This window comes from Didymella exigua (genome assembly GCF_010094145.1).
Source record: "Didymella exigua CBS 183.55 unplaced genomic scaffold M421scaffold_3, whole genome shotgun sequence".
NCBI classification, from domain to species: Eukaryota; Fungi; Ascomycota; class Dothideomycetes; order Pleosporales; family Didymellaceae; genus Didymella; species Didymella exigua.
In genome coordinates, this window is record NW_022984777.1 from 90027 (window position 1) to 102173 (window position 12147).

General features: G+C 59.9%; 6 protein-coding genes across 6 annotated transcripts in view; 3 read left to right on the plus strand and 3 right to left on the minus strand.

The window, feature by feature from the left end:
- Window positions 1-27: 27 nt before the first annotated feature.
- On the minus strand, window positions 28-2065 carry M421DRAFT_244446 (uncharacterized protein). The gene is made up of 2 exons (XM_033588532.1): window positions 1110-2065; window positions 28-1061 (listed from the first exon to the last, which is right to left on the minus strand). Exons 1-2 carry the CDS (start codon window positions 1830-1832, stop codon window positions 183-185), a joined length of 1602 nt encoding a protein of 533 aa, XP_033452811.1. The 5' UTR covers window positions 1833-2065; the 3' UTR covers window positions 28-182.
- Window positions 2066-2532: 467 nt separating this feature from the next.
- Window positions 2533-3894, minus strand: M421DRAFT_26947 (adenine nucleotide alpha hydrolases-like protein; the record flags this gene model as incomplete). Its single annotated transcript, XM_033588775.1, has 3 exons — window positions 2533-3069; window positions 3120-3513; window positions 3644-3894. Coding segments are annotated over 3 exons (1182 nt in total), but the record flags the coding sequence as incomplete, so codon positions are not given.
- Window positions 3895-4347: 453 nt separating this feature from the next.
- M421DRAFT_88953 (zuotin) lies at window positions 4348-5722 on the minus strand (the record flags this gene model as incomplete). The annotated part of the gene is made up of 2 exons (XM_033597716.1): window positions 4348-5511; window positions 5570-5722. 2 exons carry the CDS (start codon window positions 5720-5722, stop codon window positions 4348-4350), a joined length of 1317 nt encoding a protein of 438 aa, XP_033452813.1.
- A 78-nt stretch (window positions 5723-5800) lies between these two features.
- Window positions 5801-9694, plus strand: M421DRAFT_244318 (leucine zipper protein 1). The gene is made up of 4 exons (XM_033588529.1): window positions 5801-5994; window positions 6048-9242; window positions 9300-9517; window positions 9572-9694. Exons 1-4 carry the CDS (start codon window positions 5977-5979, stop codon window positions 9612-9614), a joined length of 3474 nt encoding a protein of 1157 aa, XP_033452814.1. The 5' UTR covers window positions 5801-5976; the 3' UTR covers window positions 9615-9694.
- On the plus strand, window positions 9642-10178 carry M421DRAFT_244324 (uncharacterized protein). The gene has a single exon (XM_033588530.1). It carries the CDS (start codon window positions 9762-9764, stop codon window positions 10122-10124), a length of 363 nt encoding a protein of 120 aa, XP_033452815.1. The 5' UTR covers window positions 9642-9761; the 3' UTR covers window positions 10125-10178.
- A 532-nt stretch (window positions 10179-10710) lies between these two features.
- The window catches only part of M421DRAFT_53512 (serine/threonine-protein kinase SRPK2), a gene marked incomplete at both ends in the record, with an annotated part of 2391 nt that continues 954 nt past the window's right edge, over window positions 10711-12147 (plus strand). The window contains 2 exons of the mRNA XM_033595125.1: window positions 10711-10859; window positions 10897-11940. Coding sequence (XP_033452816.1) covers window positions 10711-10859; window positions 10897-11940 — 1193 coding nt within the window. The remainder of the gene's footprint in view (window positions 10860-10896; window positions 11941-12147) is intronic.

The window sequence follows — 12147 nt, forward strand, 5'->3', positions numbered from 1 at the left end:
GTGAATGGACGAGGCGGGCGGCGATTGAACCGACACTGGTATCAGAGGCCAACTGTGTGCGGATAAACTGCGTCGAGGACTTAGAGCTAAGCCAAGTAGATGAAGTTATTTCTGCAGAAATGCGTAGAAGCTTCATGAGTCGTTATGCATACGTGTATTGTGGCTACATCGCAACACGACTGTCAGCTCCTCTTCCCCATCTCAACGTCGCCCTCCGCCTCGCCATCATCATCCCACTCACTCCCCTTGAGTCTCTTACCAGCCCACAATCCAATTGCAGTCATACCGCTCACAGCCAGGAACCAGCCCTCGAACCACCTCTCCGTGAAGCTCGGCTCCAATGGCGCCCCCAAAGCATCGCTAATGGCCGACTTCATCTCCACGGGAAGATTGCTCCGGAGCAGCAGTGCGGAGCTGATGACATACGTCGCTGCGATCTGGCTGACCAGCAGCGCGGTGTTGGCCTGGGCGTGGTGCAGCACGCCCGGCGCGGCGCGGGAGAAGAGGTAGAAGGTCTGCAGCACGGCGTTGAAGGAGAGCAGCAAGATGACGCCGGAGAGCAGGAACGAGATGGTGCGGCTCCACGCCACGCGGTCGAGGGAGGGGTCCCAGTGCTTCGCGAGGAGGGCGAGGAAGTTGTTGATTGGGTCGGACGATGCGAAGGAGGCGGATGAGGACGAGAAGCGGCGCAGTGTTGTGATGCTTGTAGCGGCTATGCGGTACGCGCAGTATAGGGCGAAGACGAAAGAGAAGGCGTTCAGCAGCCGGCCGTACGCGGTGTGTGAACGGAGCTGTGTCTGTCGTCGATTCTGCAGGATGGATTGCGCATTCTGGAGCGTGTGGCGCATGGTTTCCAGGCCTTGGATCTCGAGCTGTAGCATGTTGCGCTCCTGGAGGTCTGGGTTGCCGCGGAATGTGCCTACGACACGGCCCATGAGGCCTTCTTGCGGGTGGTCGGTGAGTTTGCGTTCGATGGCGCGGAGACGCGATTCTTTGGTGAGGAGCATGTCGTTCGTGGCCTGGATACCAGCTTGCTTGCGGGTGATATCCGAGTCAGACACCTGCGCGAGTTAGCCATGTCTTGTTGAAGGTGGTGAGGATGCGCTTACGGGTCGATATTTGACGCCAAAGGTCTGCCACAGCGATGAGACTGCAGCGAAGCCTGTCAGGGACGCCATCATGCTTATGCCGATGACACCGATCCTCTCAAGACAACCTTCGCTGAAGGTGTGGTTGTGCACGTACGACTCCTCATGCAGATATGTACCCAACAGCCCGCTGCCGAGATACCAGAACGCCGCGAGCCATGCTGCCAGACCGCACGCCTCCAGTATCCAGGCAGCCTTCCGCTGGCCACCTTGCGCGCCTCCCGTCTTCAGTCCCGCTCCAGACACAACCGAATGTATTACGAGCGCCGGTGTCGCGACAACGAGTAGGAACAGCAGCGACGGGAGTGTAAGCTTGAGCGCTAGGGTGCGCGTGGTGCGATTCCCGGTGCTGGTGATCTCGCAAAAGATGAGCTCGGCGAGGACGGCAGAAAGGGCCATGTTGATCGAGAAGACGACCGCTGAGAGAGATCGCGCATTGATTCGCAGGCTCCTGAGTGGGGAAAATCGCTCGCGTGCGGTCGTTCCGGGCAGTCGTGCTTCGCTGTGGTGCGCCTTGCGGTCGGTGTGGCCGGAGAGTATCGGGAACAGCTTCTGCGAGACCCCGAGCGCTACCACCAGGAATGTGAGGAGGAATGGCAGCGCAGAGATGATCGTCTTCACTGGTCCTCTTGCAACCATGTACTCTGGCACGCAGTCATCGCAGTCATCTTCCAGCGGAATCATCGGTCCGGCGGTGGTTAGGTGCGGAGGAACGTTGGTGTTGCGCGGTCGCAGTGTCTACGTATTCGAAACGGTGTCTTGTACGTCCATAGGACTCGGATCGGTCTCAGTCGTTGGGATGCATGAATATGGAAGGCGTGCCTCTAGAAGTGAAGCGGGTGTCGTTTGTTAAGATTAGAGCACCTCCGAGGCAGTCGCACTCAGGAACGCGTGTTCTTCGAAACGGAGCTAGAACCGTCAAACGTCATCTCGTCGATCAAACAGGGATCATGCGTAAACGATACCGACATGCAGCTTGGCTCTAACTTAACAGAGTTCATCAGCATGACAAGGCTGTTTGGCAGTATGTGTAGTTGCTTCGATGTGTTGGCAAAGTGCTTGCTGCGAGACTAGTTCGGTGCGAATACTGAATGGCGGTATATTCGCTACCTCATAAGGCCTGTGCATGACCATCGTGATAATCCACCCCTCACACGCCTTCCATGATCTTCTGCGCTGCTGACCTGTGATCTGCCTTCGGCTTCTGTTCTGGCGGCTGGTACGCGGCCTCGCGCTCGTTGGCCGCTGCTCTACTCGCAGCCAGTTCTGCTGCAGAGGCCGGTTGGAAGGGCTCGAACTGTATAGGCTCGTACGGCTGTGCGCCTGCTTCTCCGCTGTTCGCGTCACTCACTGTGGCAACTGCAGCCTCATCAGACCCAAAATTTCTTGTCCGTGTTGTGACACCGCCCTCGCCATCCTCGTCATCACTACTCGAGTCGCTGCTGATGTCGGGACTGTCGAGGTTCTGTAGCTCAGGGCTCTTGAGCAGCGATCCTGGACTTCGCAGATCTTTCTCAAAGTTTTCGTCCTCGCTCTCTTCGGGGTGGTGTACTTGAGCCAATGGTGATGGCTCGGCAGGCTGTGTATATTGCACGCTCTGGACCTGGAGAGACGCCGTGACCGCGGCAGCCTGCTCGTCGCTCGCAACGAAACTTGCGCGTGGGCTTGGAGCAGGACTTGTGGTGACATCGATGAGAGTGTCGCTCTTCGCCAGCATCTCTTGGTAGCCAGATCTGGAAGGATCGTTTGCGCGTTTGCTGCGTGCCTTGTCCCGCTTCGAGGACGGGCGCACAACGATGACAGGAACTGGGGAGTGCTGCAGGCAGTACTTCGACACACTACCCGGAAGCAGACCTTGGAACCCGCCTAGACTCTTACCCCTAGTACCGACGACTAGTATCGCAGGCTCGTATAGGTTGATCTGGAGAAAGGTTATAGTGCGGTCGACACCGAGACGCTGAAGTAACATACCATGTCATCGATGATCTTATTCACCTTGCCGACCGAGAACTCCAGAATCAGATTGATGGCCTTGTTCTCGTGATTTCGACTTTGTATGTCTTGCATTGTTGCATCCGCCTCCCTCTTGTATCGTCCGGTCTCCACACTGCGGTCGCCTGCGATGGTGTCTTCTTTCTCTACAACTCGGAGGCACACGATCTCGTCGCCGTCGTCCACAAGCTCGTTGATGAGCCATTGAAGCGCATAGGTCGAGTATTCGTTTTCGTCGAAACCACACAAGAATGTCCTGGACCGCTTCGTGTACTCGTAGTCCTTGTGTTTCGCTATCAGGGTAAAAGAGCTCTCTTCTATAAAATCCGCTGGTTTGTCGAACGTGTCGAACGAGACACGGGGTTGGAAGTTCCTGTGGATTCATGTTAGTTCTAGGTTCGACTTGAAACCAGTACGTGGTAGGAAGCTCGCAAGGTGCTGTGGCAATAGTGCAAGACTTCCCAGCGCATTCTCAACCAGCGCACCCACACATCGTCACTTACGGCGGAGGAGGCGGCGAAGACAACCTGCGCCTCTGCTTCGGCTTCGGGCTTCCCCGGGGCAACGACGAATTTCTATGCGCGAGGAACTGAACGGACGAGCGACGCGGCTCTTCCTTGGAAAGCGATCCCGCTCGAGTGGGGAGCAGCAGCGGACTGACGCCCTGGCGCGGCACCGGCGATGCATTGCGCGAGGAGCGGTCCTTGGGGGATGCGCTCATGCTGGCGTGAGGCCGAGTGCAAGATGAGGTCGAGTGCAAGATGAGGTCGAGTGCAAGATGAGGCCGGGTGCAAGATGAGGCCGAGTGCAAGATGAGGCGGGGTGCAAGAGGAGGCGCGGTGGGATGCGCGACGAGACGCGCGAGCGCAAGTATGCCAGGTAGTAATGAGTGCGATTGGTTGTGAGAAAGTGAGTGCGAGACGCTCGTGAGGCAGTACTTGCTCCGGTGGATACGCTGCTTGGCTCGTTGTAGTCGCGCCTTGGTGGTGACGCTGCTACCCTGGCGCACTAGGAGCTCCCGCGGGGTCCATGGGCCGGACAGGGCAGAATTCACGTGAAGATCAAGAATGCCATGTTGGGGAGAAGCGTGAAAGTGTACCATTACGGCAGTTGCGATGCAAGCGTGAATTTATACAATTACGGCAGTTGCAATGCAAATGTCTACGTGTCTACAGCGGGGTCGTGATCATCAAGCAGTCATGTCCTTTTAAGCAAGAGACTTGGATCCCAGGCCAAGACGCTCGTCCTCGGCCTTGAACACGTCCTTGATCTTGCCAGCGTCCTTCTCGTTGGCGAGCTTAGCAGCAAGGGCGGCAAGCTCCGTGTTGTCGATCTTAGCGATGATGGAATCAACGTCGTTGAGAGCGGCATCGACCTGTGAGGCGGGGGCATCGCCGGCGCCGTGGAAGTAGTTGGCATCCTTGACGGCACCACGGACGACACGCTTGTTCTTCTTCGCAGCGTTCTTCGCCGCCTCCTTGGCCTTCTTGCCCTCGGCCTTCTGAGACTTCTCGGCCTCCTCAGCCTCCTTAGCAAGCCTGGCAGCCTCCTCCTTGGCCTTGGCGGCCTCCTCAGCGAGGCGCTTCTGCTCGGCCTCCTTTGCGAAGCGGCGCTTGTTCTTCTCGGCGTGCTCAGCCTGGCGGAAGAGCTTGATGCGCTCGTCGAGGGCGAGGGCGTCGTCGACCAAGTGCCTGAGACGGGCAGTGTCCTCGGTCTTCTTCTTCTTGCGGGCGGCGTTGTTCTTGCGCTCGACGTGGCGCTTCTGGTCGCGGCTCTCACCGTCGTCGGGCACATCCTCGTCGAGGTACTCGAAAGAGCGCCAGCTGTCAAAGTTGTACCAGAAGTTGTAGAAGTTCTCCACGTCCTCCTTGGAGCTCTTCGCGTTTCCGAGCTTGGGCACGGGCTGCTTGGTCGAGAACCGGCCCTCGGCCTCGAAGACTTTGCCCCAGAGCTTGTAGAAGTTGCCCTTCTGGGTGTCCTTCTTGGACGGCGGGTCAACCTCGGCGGCCTCGTCGACCGAGTCGAACTGCCTGCGGCGGACGGGGTCGGACAGGACCTCGTGCGCCTTCTGGATGCACTTGAAGAACTGGTCGTCCTCGGTGCCGCCGGCGGCCGCGCGCTTGTCGGGGTGGTGCTTGAGGACCTTGCGGCGGTGGGCGCGCTTGATCTGCTCGGGGGTGGCCCTCCAGCGGTGGCGGGTTATTCCGAGGATAGCGTAGTGGTCCTGCGACTTCCAGTCCTTGGCCTCGCGCAGCAGCATCTGCGGGTCCTCGGGCTCGTCGACATCGTCGGGGTCGTCCTCCTCGACGCTCTTGACGTTGGCCTGGGCCTGGAGGCGCTCGTCCTCGGAGAAGGTGCGCTTGTGGCGGACCTGGTCACATGATTAGCCGACATGCATGTTGTACGTCTTCTGTGTGCACTGGACCTACACGGCGGGCGTAGGCCAGGAAGTGCGGGCCGACGGGCTCGATCTTGCGGTCGTTGGTCTTGCTGAGGGAGCCGACGGGCTTGAAGTCCTTCTCGCCGGCCCAGCCCTCGGGCAGGACGGGCAGAGGCAGGTTGATCTCGACGTTGGCGCTCATTGCTGCGGTGCGATGCTGTCGGTGCGGTCGGTGCGGTCGGCGGGGATGGAATTTTCAAAGCAAGTCGCTCTCTCTCTCTCTAGCGGCCGCGGCGCGCCTCGCCTGAGCCCTGATCCTTGCTCGCCGACTCCCGCGGTTCGACCATCTCGGGACAACGTGGATGCTCAACCGTGGAACCAGTGACCACGGGCCATGGGATTCTCTTCAAGTTTGTCTTTCTGTCTATTCTTCACGGCGCATACCATACCATCAGCATGTTTCAGGGTCTCCAGGTACGTTCTCCGCCCACATGCCGCTGTTCGCAAGCTGACCCGGGACCACGCAGCGCATCCGCGGTGCCATTGACGCACGCATAGCGGAGGAACAGGCAAAGCAGCGCACCACGCCGTCCGTCCCATCACGTGCAGGCGCCGCCCCGAGACGGTCGAGTTCGCGAAACCTCTCGCCCTCGAAGCGGCTAGCAAAGGGCAAAGATGGGGACAGCAAAGCTGCGCCGCCAACGGGGAGAGGGCCCGATCCCTCAGAGTTCGACCCGGAGTTTGTCGTAGGAGAAGACGACCAGCCGAGCCGCACAGGGACGCCGAAGTCGAAAGAGAAGGCGCCGGCTGCCGAGACTACAGCGCCAGCTGAGGACGGCAGCGACAGGAAGGAGGACACGGAGAAGACGGCCGACGCCGACGACGAGACAGAAAAGGCGCCTGAGGTTCCACCAGAAGTGCAGACTCGGTTGCGCAGACTAGACAAACTCGAGCCCAAATACGCCACACTGCTCTCCTCGTACCGCATTGCGCACGCCCGAGTCGGCGCCATCGAGACCTTCGAAGCCTCTCTGCGCGAGTACACGCCCCTCACGTCCATCAACGACGCCTCGGCTTTCGTCGAGTACCTCGGCCAGCTGAACGTCAAGAGCGACATGCTGATGGAGGAGCTGAAAAGGGTGTCGAGAGAGCGGGACGGCCTCCACAAGAAGCTCGAAGAGTCGGAGAAACGCGCAAAGGAGGCTGCAGACGAGGTCGAGGCTCTCAAGTCGCAGGCTACAGAGGAGGCTGCGACTTTGAAGGACGACTCGACGGAACAGAGCGAGTCGACTGCACCGTCGACTGCATCGAAGGCGTCTGAGCAGACTGCTACCGATGCGACCGAGGAGTTCTTCTCGTATGACAGCGAGCTTCCGCGACTGCAGGAGCAGCTACAAGAAAGCGAGGAGAAGGTCGGGAAACTCGAAGAAGAAAACAAGTCGCTGAAGAGTGAGCTTTCGTCGGCGCAAGACTCGGCCAAGTCGTTCATGGAGAACCTGGAGACCACGACCAACGATCTGAACAACTTTAGAGACACCTCACAGCGTTTCCAGAAAGAAGCTGATGAGCGGGAGAAGAAGCTCGATAGCGCCATCGAAGACCTAAAGTCTAAGCTGGCTGCAGCTGAGCACGATCTGTCGAAGCACCGGGAGGGTCAGGGCGAGCACGAGAAGACGATCACTGAGCTACGACAGAAGCTGGATTCGACCACCAAGGAGCTTGAAGAGCTGCACGAGTCTCGCGGCGAAGATCTAGTCAACAACGAAGAGGCGGACGCCTTGCGCACTCAAGTGAAGAAGCTGGAGGCTGATCTGGAAGACCTAAAGTCCGCACACGCCAAGGGCGAGAAGCGTGGCGAGACGCTGAATGGACTCCTGACGAGCGTGCGAGACAAGTTGAAGGAGACAGAGACCAAACGAGACGAAGCCCTGGCCGAACTTGAGCAGGCCAAGAAGGAGCGGGAGTCAAAAGTTGCTGCACAGAAAGAAGAAGCGAGGACAGAGCCTGCACCACGACCCGCAGCTACACCGGCGGCTGCGCCAGCCTCCGCTAAGCCCACGGAGTCGGCGTCGTCGAAGAAGAAGAACAAGAAGAAGAAGAAGGGTGGCAAGGGCGCAGACACACTGGCCGTCGTGGCTACGGAAGCGACACCCAGCGAAGACGGCACTGCCAGCGTACTGGCGAGCCCGCGCGAGCCAGATTTCTCGCCCGCCCAGCTGGAGGAGGCACAGCAATCCGTCGCACAGCTCAAGTCTGATGTCGAAGCCAAGATTGCAGTCATTGAGCGACTGGAGGGCGAGCTCGCTCAAAAGGTCAACTCGTTTGAGGACCTCAAGAAGAAGCTCAAGGACCAAGACGACATGAAAGAGGAGATTGAGACGCTGCGACAGGACCTGCTCGACTTTGGCTTGGAGCACACCGAAGCCAAGGACAAGGTCAAGGAGCTGCAAGCAGAGAAGACGGCACTGCAAGACAGCCTAGCGAGGCTGGAGAAGGAGATTGCCGACCTGAAGACGGGTCGAGCCGCCCAAGAGAGCTCCGAGAAGGATCGCAAGGCTCTAGCGACCGAGTTTGAAGAGCTGAAGGCCAGGTCAGACTCGTTGCAGACTGACCTGTCTGTCGCGGAGCAGCTCGCGGCAACTCGCTTCAAGGATCTCACAGACATGCGCGAGATCCTGCAAAAGGCGCAGCCTGAGCTGGCATCCTTGCGCAAGGAGGTCGCCGAGCTCCGCTCCACAAAAGAAGAGCTGGCTACCAGCACAAAGGAAATCCGACGCCTGGAGGGCCGCGAAAGGGAGCTGAGGTCCGAGGTGGCAGCCTACCGGGCGCAGCTCGCTGACAGGGAGGGCGATGTCAAGACGCTGAACGAGAAGATCAGGCAGGAGACGAAGCAGCGACTTGCCCTGGAGGAGACCAACAGCAAGATCCAGCGCGATTTGCAGAACTCTGAGAGCGAGCGAAGAGAGGTCACCGACAGCCGCGCCAAGCTGTCCAGCGATCTGGCAAGGGCGCACGAAGACGTGAAAAAGGCTCGCAACAGCGCTCGTGAGCTGGACGAGGAAGTTGCAAAGCTCAAGCGTGAGGCTGGTGGTTTGCGCGACGAGATGCAGCTCAAGACCGCACAATACACTAGCGCGCAGGACCTCATGAACAGCATGCAAGACCAAGCACAGGAGATCAGCACGCAGATGAAAGAGATGCGGGCACGAAGCGAGAGCCTAGAAGAGGAGCTCGCCGACGCCCATCGTCTTCTGAGCGAGCGCGGCCGCGAAGCAGAGACGATGAGGAGGCTGCTAGCGGACGCCCAAGGACGAGCCGACGCTCGCGTGCGCGAGATGCAAGAACGCCTCGACCTCGCCGTCGAAGAGCGAGAGCGCGCCGAGGAGCAAGCAAGCACATTCAGCCGCCGTCGCGCCCGCGAGCTAGAAGAGCTCAAGCAAAAAGTCCGCGACGCCGAGCGCGCTGTCACTCGCGCACAGGAAGACAAGGAAGACATGGCGGGCGCGCAGAAGGAGCTGCGCAGGCACAACGAAGAGCTCGAGAAGCGCGCCGCGCAGGCGACCGACGAAGCCGCGCAGATCAGATCGGCCATGGGCCAGCTCGGCGACACGCTCGACGCGACGGAGAAGCAGGCGCGCGCCCTGGAGCGCGAGAAAGCCGATCTCCGCCGCGCCTTTGACGAGACGCAGGGGCGGCTCGAGAAGCTGCAGAAATCGAGCAAGGCACGTCCACGCAGTCATTTTGAAGGGGGTGTGCACTACATACTAACAACATTGCAGACCATGGCCGACGAGCTCCGGTCCCTGAAGACCCAGCCCAAGCCGGTTGTCGAGTCCAACACGCACTCGTCGCGGGCGTCGATCGACTCGGCGCGCTCGCCTGCTGATGTTGACTATGTGTACCTCAAGAACGTGCTGCTGCAGTTTTTGGAGCAGCGCGACAAAAAGTACCAGCAGCAGCTAATTCCCGTGCTGGGCGTGCTGCTGCATTTTGACAAGTAAGTCTGTGAGGGTTCGGTTGTGGTGTACCGGTGCTAATCGTGGGGGTGTAGGAAGGATGAGCAGAAGTGGATGGCAGCTGTTTCGGCAAGGTGAGGGCTCGAGCGCGTTCAGGGCTAATGAATGGGGGTTGTGGGGAGGTGTGTGTTGACACCAGAGGCGTGGACAGGCGTCGAGGGCTTGTTTGGATAGCTTCTGGACACGGTATGAGTGCGTGGTGTATTGTCAGATGTGTACGAGATAATGCATCGAGTGGTCAAGCATCAACTGTGTACAACAAGCATGACCACGTACAACAAGCACGACCATGCACAACAAGCACAACAAGCACGACCATGCACAACAAGCACGACCATGCACAACAAGCACGACTATGCACAACAAGCACGATTATGCACAACAAGCACGACCATATACAACAAGCACGACCATGTACAACAAGCACGACCATATACAACAACGCATGGAGCCATTGGGCAGCAGCAGCAGCAGCAGCAGCAGCAGCAGCAGCATCGTGGCGACGTTGCATGCCTACTTTGTAAGCCAAAGCAGAAGCGGGCGACGACAACAGGCTTTGGGCATGCTTTGGCTCGGACTGGGCGCTGAGTGCTCCCGGAGCCACGCCGTGGCTGTCGAGGTCGGCGGTGATGGTCTCGGGCGATGACATCAGGGCTGCAAGCCTGGCGCTGCTCGCAGGCGTCGACGCACAACCATTCACACTCTGCCCACCACAAACGACAGAATTTCCCGCCCGTCTGCCCAGCGATTGCCCCATCTCATCTCCCTGCGGCCGCCGCATCTCATCTTCCTGCGACCGCCGCCCACCCAGTGCAAGACTGCCAGTGCAAGACTGCAAGTGCAAGACTGCCGGTGCAAGACTGCAAGTGCAGCACTCCCCCGCCAATCAGCGGCCCAGTGCCAGGATCGTGTTAGGCCCGAGCAACGAGCGCTAAGGCGGGCGTGCAGCAGTCGAAGAAATCGCAGACGGTGCGACAGCAGGCATATCGCGACGGCCACGGCACAGCGACGGCACACACCTGCGTCGCTCTCGAGTCTCGACAGGCTCCTCCGCTCTCCGCTCCCCTCGCCCGCAGCCGATGAGGTGCAGCGCCCGCGCCTGATTGCACACCGCAGGTCCGCACGCCGGCCCGCACGCAGGCCCGCACGCAGTCGCGCGGCGGGGAAGCCCACGATGAATGGCGCCGACATCAAGAAGGCGGCCATCAACAAGGCAAAGGCGGTCGCGCAGGCGGCCAACGGCAACAGCGGCAAGGCGAAGCGGCGGAAGGGCCAGGACCTGAAGCCCATCATCACCACCGAGGGGCAGGGCGCGCAGCACAGGTGAGTTTGCCCGCCACTCTCCCGCGCCGCCTCCAAGACATTCCACCCCCCCTCCTCCCCCGCTAACGCCCCGCAGCACCACGGCGTCGCCGCTGCAGCAGCACAAGATGCACGCCGCCCCCCCCAGCCACTCGCCCGACAGCGACTCGTCGTCGCTCGACGAGGCCGACAACACGGCCGACGAGGAGGACAGCGAGGACTACTGCAAGGGCGGCTACCACCCCGTCCAGGTCGGCGAGCAGTACAAGGAGGGCAAGTACACCATTGTGCGCAAGCTGGGCTGGGGCCACTTCTCCACCGTCTGGCTGTCGCGCGACAACGCCACGGGCAAGCACGTCGCCCTCAAGGTCGTCCGCTCCGCCGCGCACTACACCGAGACGGCGCTCGACGAGATCAAGCTGCTCAACAAGGTCGTCGATGCCAAGGAGCTCCACCCGGGCCGCAAGCACGTCGTTAGCCTGCTCGACTCGTTCAACCACAAGGGCCCCAACGGCGTCCACGTCTGCATGGTGTTCGAGGTGCTCGGCGAGAACCTGCTCGGCCTGATCAAGCGCTGGAACCACCGCGGCATCCCCATGCCCCTCGTCAAGCAAATCACCAAGCAGGTCCTGCTGGGCCTCGACTACCTGCACCGCGAGTGCGGCATCATCCACACCGACCTGAAGCCCGAGAACGTCCTGATCGAGATTGGCGACGTGGAGCAGATTGTCAAGGCCTATGTCAAGGAGGACCCCAAGAAGAAGGACGGGCCCGACGCCAGCGACCGCAACGGCCGTCGCCGGAGGCGCACCCTGATCACCGGCAGCCAGCCGCTGCCCAGCCCGCTGAACGCCAGCTTCAACCACGCAGACCTCGCCAGCTTCCCCGGCAGCGCCCAGAGCCTCAACAAGGTCATGAGCGAGAGCACAGGTAAAGAGTCCCCCACGGCTGTGCCGAGTCCCGCTTCCTCACAAGACGGTTTTGTAATGAGTGGCGCTCTAGGCACTTCGTCGCAGTCCTCCGGCATGTCCATGGCAGAGCGCCTCGGCCTGAAGCCCTCGGCCAGCGAGGACGAGGTGCAGCAGCAGCGCGAGAAGACAGCGTAAGTTTAGAAACCCTTGACACGTCCAGAAGCCCTTTGCACGTCAGAAATCTTTTACACGTCAGAAATCTTTTACGCGTCAGAAATCTTTCACGCGTCCAGAAATCTTTCACACGTCAGAAATCTTTCACGCGTCCAGAAACCTTTCCACGTCCAGAAACCTTTCCACGTCCAGAAATCTTTCCACGTCAGAAATCTTTCCACGTC